General features: G+C 43.0%; 2 protein-coding genes across 2 annotated transcripts in view; one reads left to right on the plus strand and one right to left on the minus strand.

The window, feature by feature from the left end:
* The window catches only part of doc2d (double C2-like domains, delta), a 26,282-nt gene extending 11,880 nt beyond the window's left edge, over positions 1-14,402 (plus strand). Inside the window, exons 6-11 of the mRNA XM_012835265.3 lie at positions 987-1,113; positions 1,269-1,325; positions 3,034-3,158; positions 7,741-7,822; positions 9,422-9,518; positions 14,241-14,402. Coding sequence (XP_012690719.1) covers positions 987-1,113; positions 1,269-1,325; positions 3,034-3,158; positions 7,741-7,822; positions 9,422-9,518; positions 14,241-14,371 — 619 coding nt within the window. The 3' untranslated portion in view covers positions 14,372-14,402. The remainder of the gene's footprint in view (positions 1-986; positions 1,114-1,268; positions 1,326-3,033; positions 3,159-7,740; positions 7,823-9,421; positions 9,519-14,240) is intronic.
* Positions 14,403-17,521: 3,119 nt separating this feature from the next.
* Positions 17,522-23,062, minus strand: serping1 (serpin peptidase inhibitor, clade G (C1 inhibitor), member 1). Its single transcript, XM_042703050.1, has 11 exons — positions 22,906-23,062; positions 22,706-22,759; positions 22,444-22,494; positions 21,649-21,928; positions 20,757-21,089; positions 20,440-20,646; positions 19,757-19,900; positions 19,366-19,569; positions 19,088-19,227; positions 18,635-18,857; positions 17,522-18,117 (listed from the first exon to the last, which is right to left on the minus strand). The coding sequence occupies exons 3-11, from the start codon at positions 22,492-22,494 to the stop codon at positions 17,861-17,863; spliced, it is 1,839 nt and encodes a 612-aa protein (XP_042558984.1). The 5' UTR covers positions 22,706-22,759; positions 22,906-23,062; the 3' UTR covers positions 17,522-17,860.
* Between the last annotated feature and the right edge of the window lie 1,088 nt (positions 23,063-24,150).

The following is a 24,150-nucleotide window of genomic DNA, read 5'->3' on the forward strand; positions in this document are numbered from 1 at the left end:
TTTATTTAAACAAAGCAGATGCAGCTTTGGATCTCATTTAGAGATTCCTCTGACAAGGCATGTAGGTGTTGCTGTTTGTGGAAGTAGGCAGTCCCACTGGTAATCTATGGAATAATGAAGACATATTGCAGTTAATTAGAACCCGGAGGCCCAAGGTCAATAGCCATCGATCTCAAACGGACCCTCGTTTTACTTATTTAGCTCCACAGCAGAGAGGAGAGGGAGGCAGAGAGCCCAGTTGCCTCTGGATGATGGGGGCGAGCTGGAATGGGATGCAACCCCATATGTGAGCCTTTGGCTCTGATCTGATAATGCGTCAAATCCCTCTGCTGTTGGGAGCCGTCTGGTGTTATCGCCTGTCAAAGTGTTTCTGCGTGTACGTGTGTGTGTTTGTGAGTGTGTGTGTGTGTGTGTGTGTGTGTGTGTATGTGTGCGTGTGTGTGTGTGTACGTGTGTGTGTTTGTGAGTGTCATAGCACCCATCAGGTAATGACTAACTGTGCAGAAGGAGCAAGAGTGTGAGAGCAGAATCTCGGTGTCGCCCGCCCACCTCAAACATGACCTCGCCAGATCTTCTGCTGCCTCTCCTCCCTCTCTTCCTGTTCTCTTATCCGCTCACATATTCATGTCCCTTCATCATTCCCTTCCCTCCTCCTCCTCCTCCTCTCCTCTCACTTAGCCCCCTCTTTTGTGCTACATATGTGCTATATCTCACATACACAGATCTGTCATCTCCATGCATGTCACATGGCTGCTCTCTTTCCCCAGCACTCTTCCTGTGATCTCTGAATCACACTCCACGTCTCCTCTCTATGTAACTTCACATGTCTGTGCCGAGCCATTTTCTATCAGCCCTCCTTTAACATCTTACGTGTGCCGACTCAAGCAGAATTCATCAAATGACTGGTAGTTGTTAATATGCTAATTTACGTGTGTCTAAAATCGCTCTCCCACTCTCTATCGCCTCCACTTTTGTCCGTCCTGCAGACTCTGCGTGTGCGACATGGATCGACTAGGCCGCAACGAGTTTATCGGTGAAGTGAGGGTTGCTCTCAAGAAACTGAGAGAAGGAGAGAACAAAAAGTACAACATGGGCCTGGAGAGGAACACACAGGTGTGTGTGTGTGTGTGTGTGTGTGTGTGTGTGTGTGTGTGTGTGAGTGTGTGTGTGTGTGTGTGTGTGTTTTTTTTATGTGCATGTGCTTGTCTATGTAAATGAATCCGTTACTTCCCTGTATGTTAACATCGTCATGCACTTTTTGCTTTTAGAATAAAGAGGGCAACAACCAAACAGGAGAGCAAGGTGGCCCAGGGGCTGAGGAGGAGGTATGTTTTCTGTAAGATATTTTTACTCACTGTGTTACCTCAACAGTACACCAAATGATTTTTGGTCATGGCACCTATAGTATATCATGTCATCATTATTAGATTAACATTTTATTTCCACACACAATACCTATTTAACCTTTTTTTACTGTGATGCTATGTGATACTGTAAGTACTCTGTAATGATTCTCTGGTAATCTTTTCATACACCCCAAAGTCATTTTTTTAAACAAATGCATATTCTGTAAAACATATGGTAGTATTTCCTGTTTTTGCTAACACAAGAAAATTATATGAGCGCAATATAGCAACACAGCTCATGAAACTCATTGATGCTGAATCCTCAATTGAGCGCTCTGCAGGCAGATGTCTTCACTTCTGGCTCCAGTGAATTGTATTTGAGAGAGTGTTATTACGCTCATAAGCAAATGTAGGAGCTGCTTCCTGAATGACTAATGATTCTGAGTTAAGACTTCCATCCATCTATATGTAGATTTTTTCCCTTCGTTTTCACTAGGGCCAGATGTCCAGATTATAGAGCTGCTTGTCCAATTTGTGCGTACTCAGTGACTCACACAGAACAGTACAAGCACACACACACACACACACACACACACATTTCCTGTTTCTCGCTCCCTCTTCTCACACACAGACACACTGACATTCTGAAACAGAAAGCGATCTGTCTGTGTTTAAGGAGCAACTAGTCTATGAGAGAGAGAAGTACACTTCTACATGCAGACCAAGCAAAAACGTCACCAATGCTTCACCATACACACATGGCAGAAGGCTTCTGTGGCAATATGCTGGTATATAATGGTGCCAGGCCACCACATCTTTTTAAGTAGCTATCTGGCCTCTGTGATTTCCACCCTCCTGTGGAACTAATGCCTCTCTAGCCTGTCGCCACGCTCACTAAAAATGAAGAGGGGAATAAGCGCTAAAGCAGGTACCAGTTGTTCTGCTCATTTTTACTGAGTGCAGTGCTATAATGCTAAGCCTATAAGCCATGTTAGATTGTGCATGTGTGCTTTTCACATTCAGAAGGTGGTTTTGTTCGTTGGACGGTGAATATATGGTGATATCTGTACAGGTGCTGCCCAGGTATTGAGGCCTGAGCCATATTGGCTGCTACAGTTTTTCACTTCCTGTACAGAAACAAGATTAGGGCAGCAAAGACATGCTCTTCGGCATGTGAACTAGGAAAGTCTTTTAACATCCTTCAAGATTTTTCACTGTGTTTTCTATCTGTAGCAGTGATTTGCATGTCAAAGGAAATGACATCATATAATCAGGAAACGTCAAACTTTGAAAAGAGCCATTTCCTGTAAACATAGCTGGGGCAGCATGCTAATCAAAGCAGATTCACACCATGCTGAATAAGGGGTGTTTCACACCTATTCAAACCTATGAATTGGTTTGATTATTCTGAATAGGTACTCTTGGCTATATGCACATGGTGATGTGTGTTTCAACTATAGCTACAGCTCTTAAAGGAAAAAAAATCCAGATACATGATTGAATCTCATCAAGCGGTTTTGTGGTCAAATGAGATTACAGAATGACTTTTGGTTGGTAAAATATCCAGATTAAATTCAAACTAATTCAAACTTAATTTTGAACTCTCTTGCACATCCCTGCCGATGCTTTTCATTCTTTTCCTCTTATTGATGCCCTCTGATAATGCCCCTCTTTTCTCTCCTTCCAGCGTGGTCGTATCCTGGTCTCCCTGTGCTACGTGCCAGAGAAGAGCACCCTGTCTGTGGGCATCATACGGTGCGCTCACCTCGCAGCAATGGACTCCAATGGCTACTCAGACCCATTCGTCAAAATGTGAGTTGTGAACGAACCTCTCTGTCTCTCTCTGTCTCTCTCTCTCTCTCTCTCTCTCAGTCCATCTCTCTCCCTCTTTGTCTCAATTCAGAGACTTCACTGGTATGATATTCTCTCTTTATGTTGAAATGTACAAACTAAACAAACAGAGGAACATATTCTTTTTTAATATTTATCCAAGATAAGTTATTAAAATAGAATAATTATATACTTTTGATAACCTTTGATTGCAATCAATCTATGTGATATCTCTTATAATAACACACACCACCACACACTCCCGTCACTTTCATGACCCCCCCCCCCCCCCCCCCCCCCTCATTTCAAACCTTTTGGTCACAGAGTACACTGACATGACTGTCAATATATGATGTCCTAGAAAGGAGAAGTAGAAAATGAGATGGAAAATCGAGTGTAGGTGGGGAAAAAAGAGTAGATAATGAGTGTCAGAGACACGCAATGAATGTATGTGTGCACTTTAATGGAGAGAAAGAGACGCAGTGAACCTATGTATGCACAAAGAGAATGAGTAACTCTCGGTTATGTTTCTATAATTCGAGCACAGCTCCGCTCGACTTGATGAAATGGAGCACAACCTGCTTCGCCAGGCTGTGGAAAAAATGAGATGAAGCTCCTGGAGGGGGGTAGCAAAAAAAGGATGAGGGGGGGGGGGGGGGAACGACAAACGCAGCATGGTCATAATTCATTTTCAGCCTGCGTACCTTCCCCCGTTTGTCACCCACATGAAGCTGGCTGCATTCCATCATGAACTTTCCTCTCCTTTTTGTTCACACTCCTTTTCGCTGCCTTTCATTCGTTCATTCTTCTCTTTTGCGCTCATCAGATAGCAAGTCGGGGTGAACCTCGGGAGATTATTCCTCCCTGCGTAGTTTCGCTCAGAGTATTGATTCGTTTCCTGCCCATCCAAGGCCTTTACCATCGCAGCGTTTTGATATATCAAACAGATAACCACCTGCTATTTGCCAGTCTCCTTACATCTGTGGAAAGGAGATAGTGGCGCCGCTTTCTGTTGGCCTGACACTTTTATCTTCTGTATTCTTAGCTTGGTCATGCTCTGTGGAGCGCACAAAGGGCTTGTCCAAGGACCGCTGTTGAAGTTGTGTCTATTGTTTCACACGTCAACTCATATACCCACTAACATCCATTCTTTTATTTAGTATAGTCTGGGGGAGTCATCGTGTGTGCGTTCGTGTGTGTGTGTGTGCCTGTGTGTGTGTGTGTGTCTGTTTGTGTTTGCCTGTGTGTGTGTGTGTGTCTGTCTGTGTGTGTGTGTGTGTGTGTGTGTGTGTGTGTTGTACATCTGTAGTGTAAATGTATCTATATGAGAGCGTGTGTGCTTGCATCTCCAACCTTGTTTTATTGAAGTATTTCCGCTGCTTTACACTTTTCCTTTAATCCCCTTGGTGTAAAGAGACGTGAAATCGTGTCAGTTGGAACTGGATTGGATAAAATGTCCCGATGGGCTGTGTACCTCTCACTCAGGGGGGCTCAAACTCAAGTTGTTTTGGATTGATTCTGCTGCTCACCTTAATGCAGCCACGTTCTTTTTTTAAGGAGCTATCTAGCCTCAGTAATTTCCACCCTCTGGTGGAACTAAATCTTCTTCTGCTTGCCCTCTCTCTGTCGAAACGAAGTGGGGGAAATAGAAAAGAGTGATCCATTTTGGAGAGCCAATTTCATTTTTTAAAGATGGCCCTGGCCCAGAAGGCGCTTCTCCTAGCTGTTCAGGTGTGCTCCCTCAGTGGCAGGGAGCGGGTGAAAAAGTGGTGATATGAGCAGGGAAACGGACCAGCTGCTCCTGCTGTGGAGTTGCACTGCTAGCAGAAACACGTTCTTCATGGGAGGATTGAGGATTAAAGCATCACAGAACTACACATGCGATGTGTGTGTACGTGAGTATGTGTCTGTGTGTGTGTGCATATGTGTGTGTGTGTATGTGTGTGTGTGTGCATATGTGTGTGTGTGTGTGTGTGTGTGTGTGTGTGTGTGTGTGTGTGTGTGTGTGTGTGTGTGTGTGTGTGTGTGCATATGTGTGTGCATATGCGTGTGTGTGTGTGTGTGTGTGTATGCATGTGTGTCAGGGAGAGATAAACCAACATCGTTTCTCTCCATGTGTCCCTGAGTGTTTGGACAGTGTCTGTGTATGTATATATCTCTCTCTCTGTGTGTGTGTGTGTGTGTGTGTGTGTGTGTTTCTGGTTGGGTGTGTGTCCATGTTTCTTTTTGTTTATTTTGTTGAGTGTGTTTGTGAGATAAGCGGACAGTGGTTTATCTAAACCTATGCTTCTCAGTGGTCTACTGACAGAGAGAACTAATAGGCTGTGTGGGTCTCCCCATGAGCATGTACACACCCTGCATGTTTTAGTCTCCACATCGCCCCACATCACAACACATGGACCCCAGAGAGCTAGAACCTTCTGGGCTTTTCCTCAGGGCTTTGGTGGATGCCCTCATTTAGGCTGTACTCATCGGTAATGTTCTTCAATTGATTTATATGAGAGCGGACAGCACGGTTGCACACATTCATTTAAAAGTCCTTGGCACTCACCACTTTTTTTTTTAGAGCTTGAACAAGTTTGAGCATCTTATTAATGAGCGTACAGTTGACACATTCTGTGGGCTATCAAATCAGATTAGGAGTGTTCTGTGCAAAGTTGAGACTGCCCACTCACAGTGAAGCTGTCACTGGTGTAATTGCAGGCTGAGCTGAGAGTCGGAGTGGGTAGCTCAGACTGGATGATGTAAAGGCAACAACCTCTCGCCCCTCAGAGTTTAGATGATTCAGCAGTGGGGGGCGTGATGCCAAGAGGTCAGGCTCTCCCCCTCCCCCTCAGGCCAAGGGCTGGGGCAGGCCAGGCAAGACCTTTGGTGAAATACAGTGCACCAGAGTTTCAACATGGAAAAGAAGAACGGACTCATTTACAGTTTGAAACCAAAGTTCACTTTTCTAGTTTAATCTCTTGAAAACATCAGAACAAACTTTGGAAGAATCCTTGCAGGAACACAAGTGTCCTTTTAATCTTACTATTTCGAAACTACAAAGCCCCAAACTAATCTCGAATCTTCCCGATTTAAGAACACCGTTACTTAATCCTGATTTAATCACGTCTAGATCTTCAATCTTACAGCACAACTGAGAAACATGGCTCCTGAATTTCATGACCACAGTGTAATTCAGACAAAACGTCCCCCAATGAAAAGAAGTAAGTACCTTGAAGCGCCGCCTTAGTGGTGAACATCTATCTGAACCCAGACTAATGATGGTCCCTGTCCTTCATCCACGTTGCCTGGGTAGCGGGGGGGGGGGTTACTCACAGTCCTAGACACTCATGCTTCTGAAAGTCTCAGAGGCGGCTGCCCATCACCCCGACGGGCTCATTAAACAGACACTTAATCACAATGCAAATTGCTTGCACCGCTCACCGAGCCAGGTGACGCATTTGTTTTTGAAGTCGTGAAATATCAAGCCATTATTACCTGCCATCAAACAGACTGAAATCTCTCCACGTCATTAGCACTCAGCGTTTGTGCAAGAGAAGCAGGGCAGTCAGGGGGAAAGAGAGAGAGAGAGAGAGAGAGAGAGAGAGAGAGAGAGAGAGAGAGAGATGCTTGGAGAGAGTGCAGGGAGTGAAAGTGTGGAGTGTTGTGAGTGAAAATGCGATGACAGCACGCTGAGTCAGCAATGCGAGTCTGAGAGAGGGGAACAGTCAGAGCCCAATTTTCTCCCTTTCAGCTTTTAGCCTTTTCCTCCGCTTTTCCCGTTCACCAAACACGCACTGCTTTTCATGAAATCTCTATTTGTTCCTGCTCCAGTGCACTCTCCGCCAACCTGCTGGATTTTACTCATCTCATTCTTTGTTCTCTGACATTTTCTGCCGCCAGTGCTCCAATTATACACACATATGAGCTCATGAGGTCTCTCTCTCTCTCTTTTATGTTTATCCCCTTTCTCACACTATAATTTTTTTCCCCTTTTTTCTCCGCTCTCTTTCTCTCTTCTTGCCCCTCTCTCTCCCCCTGTGACAGTGTTGGTGTGAGATGTAATCCAGTGTTGATGTAATCCAGCGTTCTCCTTTTTAATTTTGATGGCACTCGATGAGAAGGGCTCCACAGTCCTCTGGGCTCTCTCCCTGTGTGTCTCTTTCCAGCTTACTCTAGGTCACATGCTTCCCATTATCATCTCTCTCTCTCCCTCTCTCCCTCTCTCTCTCTCTGTCTCTCTCTCTCTCTCTCTCTCTCGGTTCTGATTATCATCTTTCTCTCTCTTTTCTGGCTTCTGAAGGAAATAAGTTTGTAGCATGGCAGTCTTTCTTGTTCGTCCTTGAGGTTCTTCCCCTCTTTAGAATTAGTGTGAGTGTCCCATCTGCCTGTCTTTGTTCCCTGTGCTCCCTTGTTCTGCTGGTGTTTTAATGTCAAAAGATAAAACTTGCTGATAATATTATTTGATGTTCCAGAGGCATTGAGAAGTCCTGCTCCCCTTTGAAAGAGAAATATTTGAACTGTCATGGCGGTGTCAAATGACTTTGACCAGTTCTTTTTTCCTCTTCTCTTTCTTACCCAGTGTTTTACAACCTGACATGGGTAAGAAGTCCAAGTACAAAACTACAGTGAAGAAGAAAACTCTCAACCCCGAGTTTAACGAGGTCAGCCATTTTCCAACTCCACTTTAATTTTCTCTCCAGCACCTCAGAGACACAGAACAATCTAGAAATACATTTCCGTAATAAAATGCGAAGTGTGATTGCCCATCCTTGCTTAGCAAATGACAGATTATACAGTCCCAAAGGTGATTGTTATAATTGTGAGCATACAGGACACAGTATGATTTTTATTTAGAAAACAGTATTAAAAATGAGTTGACAGTCTTCATTAATTGTGTGTAATAAGCTACCTAACTTCCCCAATGAAGGCAAAAATGGAATCATCTGTACATTTAATAAATTCAAGGACTAAAGTGTTACCAAATTCTTCATGCTTTAAGTGTAAAGAATGTCAATAATATTTAGATGACTTGCTTTGAAGAGGACCTATTAGAAGACCATATTCTTCTTGTAGTCTTCTAATAAGTCCTCTTTGGTAGTACTAAGACAAGGAATGGACCACACAGTAATGTTTATTCTATCTGTCAGTGAGAAACCTGATGTGTGGCGAGTGGTGGTGCACCTACATAGGAAGAGAAAATGTTTAAGTCTTTAAGCAAACAGGAATAAAAAGAGTTATCTGTGTGTCAAAGGGATACATGGATTTTTTTGGTTTTGCCCTTTCCAGTTGACTAACAAATTGTACATTCCATTCCATTTTTGCCTTTTGCCACAGCATATTGCAGGGGAATTTGGTTGGTAATGTAATGTTTTCAACATAAGATAGTTAGACACTTGTATTTCTAACGGTAATGTTAATAAATAGGTGGACATTGAAGGAATATTTTTAATAGTTGGTGAACATGGGTTATTGTAAAAGATGAACGTGCCATTCATACAAGGAGTACAATGTGAGATCATCTACTGTTGAAAGCTTAAAGCCTTTCAAAAAGAGAACCGCAGATACACGTGTTTGGCCTTCTCGTCTTCTGATTGCGAAATATGGAATGAGTTGCTCTTTTTTCTGCAACATAACTTGTTTTTTGTTTAAATGGTTTTGGGAAAGCCTTTGCGACAAGCCAGATATGTAGCCTAAGCGTAATGCTGGCATCGGGTGAAAGACTGTAAGGTTCAGAAAATCTTTCATAACCAGCCAGATTTGGAAACGTGTCCGTGTTGGAGTGGTGTCGACAAAAAAAACAGGCAGAATGAGAATAAGTCAAAATAAATGAAGGAGATTAATAGTGTGCTTGAACAATTGCACTAATAACAGAAGTATTTCACCATCTCAAGGCTACCTCTTTGATCTAAAAAGCACAAAGGATTTTGGAACAATAACAGCAATAACAATACTTCACAATAACAGCAATAACAATACATCAATTTAACCCTGATTGAAAAGTCTGGATACATCCATAATCGTTTCTAGCTAAAAAAAAAAAAAAGTCGTGGCCCCAGTGTCTGTTAAATTCATCAGAAAATAATGCACACAATGATGCTGGATCATTTTTCCTCAACTAAAGAACTTCACAAATCGTAGTAACGCATGACCAAACTGATCATCAATGCTTCATTGGTTGGACAGCTTGGCAAAGGCATTTGAATACAGAAGCTCTCTTCGTATGTATTCCTGTGATGTAATACTATTCTCTTCCCTCCCAGGAGTTTTTGTATGAGGTTCCCAAAGACCAACTAGCAAAGAAGACCCTGGAGATATCTGTATGGGACTATGACCTCGGATTGAGCAACGACTTCATAGGTAAAGTGTGTGTCTGTGTGTAGACATAAACATGTGTGTTTTTTGTTACTCTGTTTAAGCATATCTGTATGAGGATGAAAGAGAATTTGAGTGTATCCAGTTATGTGTGTGTGTGTGTGTGTGTGTGTGTGTGTGTGTGTGTGTGTGTGTGTGTGTGTGTGTGTGTGTCTTAGGGGGATGCCTTAACCCATATAACCTAGTCAGAAATGTACAAATAATAATTTCAAGATGAAAAATGCATGCCCCCAAATACTGGAGAAAAATTATCTAATTGTTATCCTGTCAGTGCAAGCAAGTACAATGATATTTCATTCCAAATGGTATATTGCTGTTAAGTTGGCTGTAATAATGATGTAAGTATTACCTACATTTAAATGTTCTCTGTTCATCTGATGCCAATGAAAAACGATGGGGATGGGGTTCATTTGCATCGCAAATGCAATATACAGAAACTGTAACCAACACAATTCATTTTCCATGCTCAACAATTTGAAATGTTCTTAACCACTTTTGGTCAGATAGTTAATCACTGATCATACACTGTTCTGCATGATTAAATGATCTACGCCTTTAAGAAGAGCATCACTCATACTGCTCAGATAGAGTAAACAAGTGAACCTGTCCCCCTGTGATGAGGATAGCTCTCTAAGCTCAGCTATCGATGAGAAATAGAAATAGAAAAAGCCTTTATTGTCATTGTATACGCAAACAGTACAACGAAATTTGGAGTTGGACTTAGAGAATGGTGGGAGAAAGTGGCTGTAGCTTGACCAAAGAGTAGATAGGGCAAAACAAGCTCCATAGGCAGCCAGTGATTTGTTTGGGCGCCCTGACAAATGAACACTTGATTCTATGATGTGTCCTTTGACATTGCATTTGCCTAGTCTTGGAGTCATACTCTCACTGCATGCTATTGCTAACGCTGTGGATAATCTAGGTTAGACCTATGACGTAGGCCTATTTATATTTTTAAATCCTTTTGGATGTATTAATGAGATGTGGCGGGCATTTAGTAAATTACTAGTTACTAAAGTTTAACAGTCTAGACAGAAAGGAAGATATGGCGATGAAGAAACGTGCATGTGTATGAGGTAAAGAATGTTTGGAAAGAAGATTACAGAGCCTGTTTATGGGGAGGGGGTGGATGTATGTCGTACAAAAAAGAGAAGTTGGATTGAACTGCGAGGCAGATGGGTTAAGATTATAGAAAGGCAAATTAAGACAATGAGTTATGAGACTGGATGTAGGAAGGAGGAGTACAGGAGAGGATGCATGGATGACAAATGGATTTGGAGAAAAAAGAGGAGAGAAAGAAAGAGAGAGAGACAGAAGATGAATATGCTTGCATGGAAGAGTGGTTTTGGAATTGACATGAAGTATCTGGAATGGCTTTTAGGCCTTCTGACATAATGCTCACTGCTGTGCTGTGATACAGCTGCCTTGAGAGAGTTTGTGTGTGTGTGTGTGTGTGTGTGTGTGTGTGTGTGTGTGTGTGTGTGTGTGTGTGTGTGTGTGTGTGTGTGTGTGTGTGTGTGTGTGTGTGTGTGTGTGTGTGTGTGTGATTGCAGGAGAAACTAAAGATAAATGGACAGGTATCCAGTGTAGCTGAGTTTTTTCGCACTCAAAATGATACAGTAGGCATATGGCAGTTGTTATCAGGTAATTGACATGGTACTACGGTGTAAACACACAATGATAGATGAAAGTGTGTGTGTGTGCGTGTGTGTGTATGTGTGTGTGTGTGTGTGTGTGTGTGTGTGTAGTACCTAAGTAGAAACTTTGATGTGAAAGCTGTTCCCTGGCGGGGAGCTCCCCCCACTATTACCCATGTTTCCCAGGGGCTTGATCCTGAATTACTTACACACACAAACAAAGGCACACACACACACACACACAAAGAGAGAACACCGCACGTCAAGTAGTGTAGAGCAGGAGTTCACAACTGGTCTGGCCTTGGGACCCACAATTTCCCATGGTGACTACATTTGCAACCCAAATGTAATAGAATTCAAACCATGAAATAAAAATGAAACTATAAACATAAACACAGGGCCTACATTTTGTACCCGCATTCATAGCACATCAGATGGATTTTAAATAGATTTTTTAATCCACACTGCTAAATTATCTGAGGACTATTTGCTTCACCTTTTGCCCAATTTAATGATGCAACCGTTAGATTATATTCTTCATCAAATTAGCTCGTTATACAAATGTACATGTACATTCGTTACCACGCACACACCTCATATAACATAGCTAATCTCAGTCACAAGCTAACCACAAATTACCACAACCTACAGTAATTAGCTAAACGTTTTACTTTTCAAACATAATTATGAATTATAGCACAAAGATTCAACTAGCCCCGCAGTGACATCCCTGTAGACAGCTAGCAAGTCAAAGCTCTTCCTCGTGTTACAGCACTACTCCAGCCGACACTTGGGACTCTCATACAGTAGGCTGTGCATCTACCGCTCTCTCTCTCTCACACACACACACAAACACACACACACACACACACACACACAGACACACACACACACACACACACACACACACACAGACACACACACACACACACACACACACTCACACCCCTTCCCCTTTGCAACTGAGGCATGAGAACCACAAAGACTCAGCCTTTTCCATTTCAGAGTCAAAGCTACTGTTCATATTTTCTACACAAGTCATTCAAGTCCTAAAGGAACACGGACACCCTGAGACCCATTCAGAATAACTCTGCGACCCACCCTTGGGTCCGACCCACCAGTAGAGAAACAAACTACACTTACAATAATGTACACATACACACCTTTGAGCATACATAGTGATCAATAATGTACACATCTTTGAGCATACATAGTGATCAATAATGTACACACCTTTAAGCATACATAGTGATCAATAATGTACACATCTTTGAGTATACATAGTGATCAATTCACTTCATTCATGCTGAGCCTTGCATCACCTCTTCAGTTTCTATGGTCCCCTGGCACACAACTTGTGAAAACCAAGAGATATCTCTTCAGTTTCTATGGTGCCCTGGCACACAACTTATGAGAACCAAGAGATATACAATTAGAGACACAAAAACCAAACAAACTTCCAAGAGCTCACAGAGATGGAGAACAGAAGAAAAGGTGAGTGAGTGAGAAAAGGAGAGAGAGAAAGAGTAAGGGAAAGAAAGAGAGAGAGAGAGAGAGAGAGAGAGAGAGAGGGAAAGAGAGAAAAGGAGTGAGGGAAAGAGAGAGAGAGAGAGGAAGAGAGAAATTCATAACACAGCCCTCCTCCCATTCTTTACAGAGAGACAGATATGAAGTGTTTGTTTATTGCTCATTAAGATGAATGGCCAGTGCTGCTGTTGTCAAAGCATTCTGTGGCAGGCTTCCATCCAATCGATTTGATTCAAGAGGAATGAGGGACAGAGAGAGAGAGAGAGAGAGAGAGAGAGAGAGAGAGAGAGAAACGAAGGGATAGAATGAGATTGGAGGATTATGATGAGGCATTGAGGAAGAGATGAGACAAGTGCCCGAGTCCTGATTGTAGCTATTAGACATGAACTTGTTCCAGGTTTGACAAGTAGATATTGCTTAGTGCCTGACTTTCGTTTTTTTTATCATCTCTGTCTCTCAATCACTTTCTCTCAATCGCTCATATTCTTTTATTCTTCTCACTGCTTTTTATTCTCCTTTTTTCTTCCTCTCTCTTTCAGGAGTAATTCTCTCCATCTCTGTGTTTCTCCTCTGCCTCAGATGTTCACCGTCTGTATCTAGTTCTCTCTGTCTCTTCATTCTCCCCATTTTTACCCCTTTTACTCTACTCTTCTCATCGTTTCACGGTCTGCTCTCATTCATCCTCCCTCTCGCTCCCTCTCTCTCCATTCCCTCACCTCTAGCACTGCAGGCATCACACGTGTTACTCATTTATCATGAATGCCCCCAGGATTTTTGGGGCTTTCCATATTGATTGTGTGTTTGAGTGAGTGTGTGTGTGTGTGTCTACCTGTGTGTGTGGGAGGTAAAGGGGAGAGGTACGTGAGGGGCCTGCAGAAATACCCCCACCTGCACACCTGGTTCAGTTAGTTGTTGGCTCACATTGTTGGATTGTGCAAACTGGGAAATAATCTGGTTGTGTGTATGTATATGTGTGTGTTTGTGTGTATGTATATGTGTGTGTGTTTGTCGGGGGGGGGGGGGGGGGTAGTGTGTGATTTTGGGTTGCAGGTGCATGGGGGGGGGGGGGGGTAGTGTGTGATTTTGGGTTGCAGGTGCACGACTTTAAATGCACAGTCACTAAGCCAACAGATAATTAGCCTCAGTGAGGGCCTTCCCTCCACTCTCTCTCTCTCTCTATCCTTCTCTTTTTCCTTCTTTTTAATTCTGTCTATTTCTCTCTTTCTCTTTCTCATTTGCAACTCCTGCTATAACTCTCTTCAATCTTTTCCACCTCTCACTCTTCCTCATAATCTACTCTTAGCCTCTCTTCCTCTCACTTCTCACCACTCGTTTGCTGTCTTTCCGCTACTTCATTTTTGAATTGTAATCTCTCTGCTTGTTGAATTGTTTTTATTCCTTTATTTCCAAAGGAACTCACGTAGGCCTCACGCTTTTTCTCTCTCTTTCTTTCTCACTCTTGTTCTCTCCCTCTCCCTCACTCTTTCCCTTTATCTCTCTCTCCCTCCCTCACTCTTTCTCTCTCTCTCCCTCTCTCTGTCAGGTGGTGTGGAGCTGGGCATCAATGCCAAAGGAGAGATGCTGAAACACTGGTTCGAGTGTCTGAAATTTGCAGGAAAGAAAGTGGAGTACTGGCACACACTGACACAACAAGGGGCTCCCATCAGTGAATAACCACACACACACACACACACACACACACACACACACACACACACACACACACACACACACACACACACACACACACACACACACACACACACACACACACACACACACACACACACACACACGCACACGCACACACACACACACAGTTTTCAAGAACTTTGAAAGTAATAATAATAATAATGAGGTAATGGAGTAATAATATGTATATGCAATAATTATAATAATGACACTGATAATAATGTATTATTAACCAAATAATTATAAGTACATTCTAAAGATGTCTGTCTCAGTAAACACAAGAAGAGTAGATGGAAAGAGAACACAATGTGATGTGAAGAGAAGTTGTCTGACTCGTCCACTGTGTTGGCACAGTTCCCACACACTTGTTTTACTATCAGTACTTTCTTCCCTTCTTGCTTTTCAGTTTGTTTGTTTTTTACATCAGTATGTGGGACTGTAATGTGTCTTGTGACGCGATCTCTTTGATCTGTTAAGTGTGATGTGTAAAAGACTATTACACAGTACTTACTGTGTTATTACCACCCTACTTACAGTGTCCTGGTGACTCAGTGGTAATACATGTTTTACAACAGTTGTGGGTGCCGTATTGGTGCATCGAACAAAAAAAGCACAACATCTCTCCATCTGCCTGTACTCCTCTTTGTGTACCTGTTTGTACTGTGAATAATATCTGTGTGTGTGTGTGTGTGTGTGTGTGTGTGTGTGTGTGTGTGTGTGTGTGTGTGTGTGTGTGTGTGTGTGTGTGTGTTTCTATGTGAGTCTTTCTATTCAGAATCCCTGCAGTGATGTGCAAAGTGGGATTTATGCACAAAAAGCCTTCTCTAGGTTGAAATGGAATGATTAATATGAAATGAAAGCATGAATAAGGGGGGTGTCTGAATATATACAGAGAGAGGGCTAGAGAGAGAGAGAGAGAGAGAGAGAGAGAGAGAGAGAGAGAGAGAGAGTGAGAGAGCGAGAGAGCGAGAGTATTCAGTCTCAGTTAGGCTGCTTGGGGCATCCATCAGTCAGTCTGTTTGGCAGAGATTGCTGCCCAGCAAATCTAACAAGAAGTGGCCCCCAGATTTGTGAGTCCCAAACAAACGGCAGAAATCCTCTCTCTCCATTCCCTCCCATGGTGGCGTATGGATGGATAGCTCCTCAGGCCCATGTGAGGGTTTGCCCTATTTTATTTATGTTCTTGTCAAAGAGGATTACTCTTCTCCAGATAACCCCCGCCAACAGTGGGATCAGTGGTGGGCTCTACGGACAATCTCTGAGATAACTCACTGACAAACAATACAGGCAAGCCTAGAAATGACAGTGTAGGGGTGGTGTGTGTGCTTGTGAATGAACGTCTGTGTGTGTTTGTGCATGTGTATGTGTGTGTGTGTGTGTGTGTGTGTGTGTGAGAGTTTGTATATATGTGTCTGATCACCTGTCATTTACCTTGCTTTGTGCGTTTCAGAGTAGGCACACTGTGTGATGCTCTCTCATTGTGTGTGTGGTTTTGTTGTGTACTGTGCGCAGGGTTTTTTGTGCGTGTGCGCATGGATGTGTGTGAATGTGTGAATGTGTGGTTGTGTGTCTGCCAAACGAATAAGTGTGCGTGCAACCGTAAATGCAAGTGTGTGTACCTGCTGGTATATGTGTGGGTAGGGGTGCGTTTGAGTGGAATAGGTGCATTGGAGATGGTCAACCTGTGGACTCTTATCTCTCTGGAACATGATTGGGAGTCGGCTCAGAAATGGTCTACCGAACAGCACACGTGGTAGAATCAGACTTCACCATTCACACTCTATGCATTTCCTGACGGGCATCAAAGGGCAATCTTGGGGGGCAAGGTCTCAAACGCCAGAAATGACACCACCAACCCTGCAACCCAGGAGTCCATCTCTGCTTGCATTCAGCTGCGACGCAGCGCTCCTCTGGATTAATTTGTACTCATCTATGTTGGGTTTGCCCTGGGCTAAAGGAAAAGTTCAAATAGATCTATGGGTGATCTACCTACGTTGAGGGGATAACACTGTAGGATGAGATGTCTCTCTTCTCTCCTTTTATGAATGTGTGTGTGTGTGTGTGCGTAGGTTTGTGAGTGTGTGTGTGTGTGTGTTTTTGTCAGTGTGAGTGTTATTTAATGGAAGAGCTGGGTCTATCTCTGTCTCTATGCACTTACACACACAGAGACTCACCTTGGTACAGCTGATGTAATGGTCATACGGGCTGCTGTTACTGATCATGTTGCATGTCTCTTGAAATACTATTTATCGCATTATTTGAATGCATTGCTGCTTTCTGGGTTTGTGTCGCCATATTTTTGCTAAATCCTGGAGGATGACTTGGATTATTTATGTATGGTGTAATTTTTTTTTCATTCATGTGGAGCAACAAAGCACTCCCTTTACTTCTGTTCATATTGCTGTGGCATTACCATGGACATGCATCACAAAGAAGATCTGCATGTGGAATGACTCTTATGCCTCATTTAGAATAACGCTGAAATGTCAAATGCTATTCTCGCTGTTGCTGTTTATGTCCATGCTAACGTGTATTTGTTTGCTTTGAGGACAATTCAGGGTAACTTACTCCATTGTTTCAGCCTTTGGGTAAACCTGTATTGCTTTGCAATCACCAGGTAATGTCTCCCTTTACTGACGAGGGGAAGCAGGGTGTCCGGCGCATAAAGGACAGAAAAAAAAACAGTTGGATACCAAGTGTTCACTTCAAAAGCTTCCCTGTGTCTTCACTGTCTATGTGGACAGCGTGACTGCCATCATGTGGTCGGTCTCTGTAATTGCGTCTTGAAATAAACTGAATGTGTTTCAGTGGTGTGGTTCGTTTTCTGGATTTAAACATATTGTCAGGAAGGTCTTACCTCCATGTAGTGGCAAGAATGGCTTTTTTTTTTTTTTTAATAGTCTCTGAATAGATGGTGAAAATGGTAAATTATGGGCGAACAGAAAACTGTCAAATCTAAGTGTTCAGCTCTAGGTTTATGGAATCAATATGATATTTACAGTTAAGGAAAAAGTTATAATTGTAAATATTATTTGCTTGCTTCATAAACAAGGATTGTATAGGTATGTGGTGTTGTTGAAAGTGGTTGAAATGTAAAATAGTGTGATAGATGAGAATGTAAGTGTTGAGTTATTACTTTCATCAAAGCTTTTATTATCCCTCAGAAATTCTCACCTTATATTTTTATTGAAATTGTCAACATATCAGACAACATTTTTTCCTCCAAGCCTGTCGTTTCCCAATTAACTCATGAATGCCTTCCTGTTCTCTACCTCCATCAATCTTTTCCTCCTCCATCCTTTTCTTTTTACCATGATGCTACACTTGCCCCCCCCCCCTGCCTACCACATTCCTCTGACCCCTCTACCTCCGATCTCTACCACCTTTCATTTTGAGAATCTCTCTCTATCTGGCCCTTTCCTTTCTTCCCCTCCTCTCTCTCTTCCCCTCCTCTCTCTCTTCCGTGGCTCCTCATGGCTGGGTCACCCTCCCCATGAAGAGGGGGCAGTTGGCCTGGTCGCTCCACAGCACCAGGATGAAGGGCTGTAGGGCTGTGAAGGTGGGGAAGGAGCGGGCGAAGGAGAGGGAGGAGGCCGCCGCCGCCTCCACGCCACTCTCGGACAGCGTCAGCGTGGCCCGGTGGCGGGCGTCTGACAGGGCCGCAGGCATGTCCGTCTCCTCGGGGAACACCCCACACAAATTAGGGGCGTTAAAGAGCTCACCGAGCCCTGAAGGAGGAATGGGGAAGAAAAGATAGAGGAGGGGAGAGATGGAAAATGAGCGAGAGGAAGTAAAGACAAACAGCAAAGACAAAGACTAAAGCTATGGTCTATTTTAATACTATATTTGCATTCATATATTTAATGTCAAACTAATAGCAGCTAGTAATGTAAACATTCCTGCAGTGACCTCATATTTAAACGTGTGTACAGTGAGAAAATGACCTGGGAAATCTGAAACACATTTTGAATTCATTTCTTTCTATTGTGTTTGTAACAATGGGCCATGGCACAAAGACAACTTTGCTGAACTAAGAAGAAGAAGAGCTTGTAGGTAGGCTATTATTATAATTTAATTACACTTACACAATAACAATGGTGTGGAGGTTTTAAAATGACATATGGACAAACTGATAAGGAAGCACAATAGACACACACATACACAGGTCACACATACGTACATACAGACAAACAAACGCACACACACACACACACACACACACACACACAAACACACACAATTTACCTATGTCCCCAAGCAGTCTATTCATGTCGGTGGTGATGTCCAGTTTGAGTTTAGGCAGGGTGACCTCTGCGACTGTTGGGGTGACTTTGGCCATGTCCTTGGCTACTTCCCTCAGCACAGTGTCTGTCATCTTCTCCTCCACTGCCTGCAGATCTTTAAGGGAGGAGGTGACTGGCAACAAGATGAAGAGGCGGTTTTTGCCTGTGAGAGGGAACGCTCCCACCTAGAGAACAACAGAGGGAATGACAGGGAAATGGCAAGCATTCAAACTGACAAGCATGCATTTCACATGAGTCAAATGTACCAGAGAATTTAAGGAACAATTATTAGCTTCAAGTGCTCTCTCAGAACTAGATAAACTGACAGAACCTCAATGTATTTTTTCCCCTGTTTTTTTCACATGATTGGCAGAACTGAAACTGGTAACCAACCGGTACCACACTAAATACTTACCTGGGCTCTAAGGCTGCTAGAGAACTGCATTGAGAGCGTGTACTTGGCACCATACAGAGTGTTGACATTGACCATGTCTCCGTTCAGTGTGGTAAAAGCGCCAGGACGGCTCTTCCCATCGAACTTCAGCTTCCATTTCCCTACAGTAGTAACAAGAAGAGTCTACATTAGGTCCATCCCTGAATTCGGCTCAGTGGTTAGATGTGATGACCACTCAGTGAGTGGATATAAACATACAGAGGTTTATACACCAACAAAAATACTCAGAGGACACTGACCAAGAAAGTAGACCGCGTTGACTAGGATCAGCTGATTGAAGGAATCCACAGAGTCCACTAATTTGGGGATTTTGTGTTTGGTCTTTTCTGCCACCCAATCATTGATCATCTTAACGTTTTGCTCACTGTCTTGGGTTAGCTTTGCTGGGGTGGCCTCATAAAACTCCATTGATTGGTTGATGAAAGCCTCACTCAGTGTTTGATCTAAAATGAAAGATTACTCTTAGTGTCATCTTTCACACATGCATGCATTTTTAAAGAGCAATGTAGCATATTTGGTTTACTTTAGGCATACTTTTCTGAAGACGCTTTTTCAAGTAAACAGCATAGTTTGTTAACTGTTAACTGTGTAAAATAAACTTGTTTTGGAAGTGTCGCATGATATAAAAACCTGGACTGTAAAAGATGTGGGAGGCCATGTCCAGAGACTCTTGGGTTTCCTCCCTCAGGGTTTTCAGGGCTTTATGTATGCAGGAGAAACCACGAGGAAGGGCAAGAGCATCCTCCATCAGCTTTCGGGTCTCACCACGAGCGCCTGGGTGACAAAGAAAGAGAGACGGAGAGAGAGAGAGAGAGAGAGAGAGAGAGAGAGAGAGAGAGAAGGAGAATAAGTATAAGGAGGCTATCAACAGCTGAGCTAATACGGGCTAAGCCCAGAACCTCTTGTTGTCTGCTTCATTACAGTTGAGGCCTCTATTTTGATATTTAATAAAGGTTTGCTAATGTAAACATAGGTCCAAACACAGGTGCAAACTCACCCCAAAGACCTGAACTGAACAATCTTCTGATGTAACTTGAGGGTAATAAGGCTGATTTCTCTCCAATAAGCTAAAGAGTGTGCCCTGCCCATTCCTATGAGTACACCACTGTCTGTTCCAGATATCAGTTGTGCATCCGTAAACGTAAGGTCCTCATGTCACAAATGTTAATAAAAATGTACTTCCATTATTTAGATCACCCACCTGGTTTAAACTCTTTAGTCCATAGGCCTTTAATGTACTGAAGTCTGTGGGCAAACCAAATGATCATAGCTTTACAGGTTCAGAATGGCCATCCCATTTCATCACAGCTTACCCAATAGGAGATGGGAGAGCACTCCAGCAATGCTGACTGGTGAAAACAGCAGGTTTTCAGAGGGCTTGGCTGTGCGGAGATAGGAGTAGAGTTTAGTGGAGAAGTCAGTCAGAGATTCGCTCAGTATGGGTCCTGTAGTTCGCCTTTTCTCATCTTCACAAAGTTCCCATGGTTCCGTGTGGCCATAACAACGAGGAGGCGGGAGAGCTGAATCAAGAAAAATGGATAGGTAGGAATGGATAGGTTGTCGTACATATGTGGCCAATCAATCACACGCTTCTGTGTTCATGAAGTACTCAGTGGCCCCGAATGCTTACCTTCCACTGTCAGTTCCACCAACTGTGTCCTTTCTTCTGGTCCTTCTTGGAACTGGCAGGTGTACATGCCCGTGTCCTGCACTTTGCTACCATGTATGTTAATGGCAAAGTCCTCATCAGGCCTGGCCCGGTACACTCCAGCATCCTTCACCTCATCGTCATTTTCATCCATAAACAAGGGCTTCAGGTATTCAAGGGCTCCTTCTTCAGTCTTCCTTATCCAAACGTATCTTTCTATTAAGCTGACATTAGTTGAGGGAGAGCAGGGGAGGTTCGCAACATCCCCTTCTGTCACTTTGACGACTACCCATTGTTTGAAGCTGCCGCTCGTGTCTAAAATGTGAGTGACAAAACATGCAGTGACAACAGAGAGGATAAGGAAACTAGTCACATGGAAGAAATCATGTTAACCTTCATTCATTGGAGCGCTACCATTTTACATTTTCCATTATCACACTTTAATCAAGCTTAGCTGCACTATAATGTGACAAATTGAGCTGAAATCCATTTTCAATTGAGTTTGGTCCGTTGACCTGTGAGCCATAGCATGACTCCATCTTCATGCCACATGAACTGACTGGCTTTAACATGTGTTGTCATGCTACATAATATAAGCACTCGCTCCACTGGCTTCCAGTACACTTTCGTATCAAGTTAAACCTCTTTTTTTTTGTATCAACTTCAGCCTCTCCTATGTAGAAGGCTAATGGATATACTGGTGCCTCTAAACAACAGATCTGGTCATAGAGAAAACTAAACAGACAAAAGGCCAATGGCAATGTCTAATCTTTCCACAATATTTCATGGTTTTGATTCTTTACTTTAATACACTAAGCAGCATTATAATAGTCTTCAGGTTTTCCATGCCTTAGAAGTTACAGAGGAGGCTCACCCACGCTCACGTTGTACGTTCTGCTGATTCTCATTCGACTATCACCATCTATCATGTATCCATCCATCACACACTCATACTCCCCCTCGTCAGATTTGCGGATGCGTTGCTTTGACAACTTTGAGTCTTCCCCTACTTGAATTTGTGAAATAGAGTTTCTTGACCTAAAGGTCCATTTGAAAGTGTCTTCAAGTATTTTGGGGGCCTCGCCATGGTGACAGGTGAGGGTTAGGTCGGACCCCTTGGGAACAATCACCTCAACTGAGAGGGTGAACGCAAACTGGATGGAGAGAAGGAGAGAGAAAGGCAGATGGCTGAGGAATGCATTAAATATACACAGAGGACCTTGTACCTATTACAGCCTCTATAGTGTTCCACTGGCAGTTCAGCCATAGCTAGCGCATGACTGTGAAAATGGATATCTGAGTCCATGCCCTGATATCATGATTTTAATCAGAATTTGAAGCAGATTTGAATGTGTTTTGGAACTGTTTTCCTCTAGGTGGAATGATTTAGTTTTATCACTCGTTTATAATGCTGTGAATGATTCTGTCCATTATTCACAATTGAATGACGTGGCTAAGTACAGCCCGATATAAGCTGAGCTAAAAGGGCCACATTTTAACTGACAAAATTGACAAAGAACATTGTTAAATATTGCACCTATCTTTTGAAAATGATTTCTGCTCTCCCACATGATACATGCATTGTGTTTCTCATGACTCATTTTCAATCATATCTCATCAGTTTAGTCAGTCTTTCATCCACTTTCCTTGTCACACTTTTTTTTTTTACCTCCAGCAGGAGCAAGAGAGAGATACGGCACAGCATCCCTGAGTGACTCATCTGAAGACAAGAACACAGAGCGAGAGGTGAAAAAGGGAAAATCAATAGGACACACACGCGTGTGCGTGTGCGTGTGCGTGTGCGTGCGCGTGTGCGTGCGCGTGCGCTGGCAACATATCTGGCACACTAATGCCTCTTTCAACATCAGGGGAAAGAAAACTCTTTTTCCCTTAGAATGCAAATCCAACCGGCTGGAAAACTGATCACTTACTTGAACGCTGCCTCAGAGATTCTACCTCTGATTCAAGTTCCCCTGTTGATGCTGCTGTTGGCAAGAACCATCACAATGAGTGTTTAAAATCCCATCAGAGTTTCTCACATTCACCGTTCAAGGTGATAATCTTCAAAGAACCTTGATAATCAGCTTTTCTCTGGTGGCAAAATAGAAACAAAACATGGCAGCCTACTTACACAGCTTCTTTTCGACGTTATATTTGTGCTTCTGTCTGTTGACCTGCAGGTTATTGAGTCCGTGGAGCCATAAGCTATGGTCTGAAAGTCTATCTGAGCTTCTCTGTGTACAACAGAGCCTGTCTCTCCACCCTTCAATGTTCTGTGTGGACCAATGATCCATGATCACTGATGTTTGTTGGTTTAGGGAATGCGCATGTTTGCTCAGAACATGTTGGATGAAGCCCTGCTGATTTACCGAAAATCACAGGGTAAAAATTTGGCAAAAAGCCTGTGGAGTCTGCTGGTTCCCTCCAGATGTGATGACATAGGGGTTTTCAGACTGAATTGCAATGGACTGCATACTGTCCTCAACATATTTCGATATTTAGATTTTAAAATACTCATTAAGCATTACATTTCAAAAGTTGTGATATTTTTTATCTACTGTCCAGCTACTAAGCCTTTCCATTTAAGTATCAATCAAATCCAACCGAAAACAATGAACCTGACCATGTTTATTATGTGAAAGAACCTTACCATGTCACCAGTTCTGAACCAGCTGAGTTTGTATTAATTATTACCCAAGACTAGGGCTCATATCCATATTATTCTAAATCATAGTTTACCTTTGATGGCATTAGTGACCAGGATATTTGTATTCATCCATGGTTATGATGGAACCAAATATTGCTATTCTCCTGTTGTAACAGACATGAATTAAGTACTTACATCATTTTGTATCATCTGACACTGTAACCCATACCCCTGGATATGTACTCTGTTTTTGTCTCACTGAGAACTGCCTATCTGAACCCCTTACGCCCAGATAGCCTCCTTTCTGCTATCAACAACCCCCCTTCACCCTTGGTCCTCTGTTCTCACCCCCCACAGAGGACCCGCTCCCCCACAGGTGAACCCCCACCCCCACTTTTTCCCCTTCCTGCCATTACCTATAGGTGGGGTCTTAATACCACCCTCTTGTATTCTACCTGACTGAATGGTATAAATGCAACCCCTTCCTACCCTGAGGCAGGCCATTCTCTGAGCAACACGGTTAGAGGGTGTCTCCACGCTGAAAAAAACTCCAGAAATCCTGACTTCCGATCTGTTCTTCAAGTTTGGCGTGCTCATTAGATTATATCAGTTTGCTCAAGATAGCTTTGTGTCATGTCATGACTTCTGTAAAACATGCATCCATCATCCATCTTTGGTTAATCTCAGATTAATATCCTTTTGTAACAAAGCCCATAGTTAATTGTGCAT

Source organism: Clupea harengus, chromosome 22 (genome assembly GCF_900700415.2).
Source record: "Clupea harengus chromosome 22, Ch_v2.0.2, whole genome shotgun sequence".
NCBI classification, from domain to species: domain Eukaryota; kingdom Metazoa; phylum Chordata; class Actinopteri; order Clupeiformes; family Clupeidae; genus Clupea; species Clupea harengus.

Excerpts from the sequence above, each read along its gene's own strand:
- serping1 (XM_042703050.1), bottom strand. The coding sequence starts at position 22,494 with ATGAGTCACTCAGGGATGCTGTGCCGTATCTCTCTCTTGCTCCTGCTG. Across the intron at positions 21,090-21,648 it reads AACGTACAACGTGAGCGTGG|ACACGAGCGGCAGCTTCAAA; the intron begins GTGAGCCTCCTC and ends CTCACATTTTAG. Across the intron at positions 20,647-20,756 it reads GGTGGAACTGACAGTGGAAG|CTCTCCCGCCTCCTCGTTGT; the intron begins GTAAGCATTCGG and ends TTCTTGATTCAG.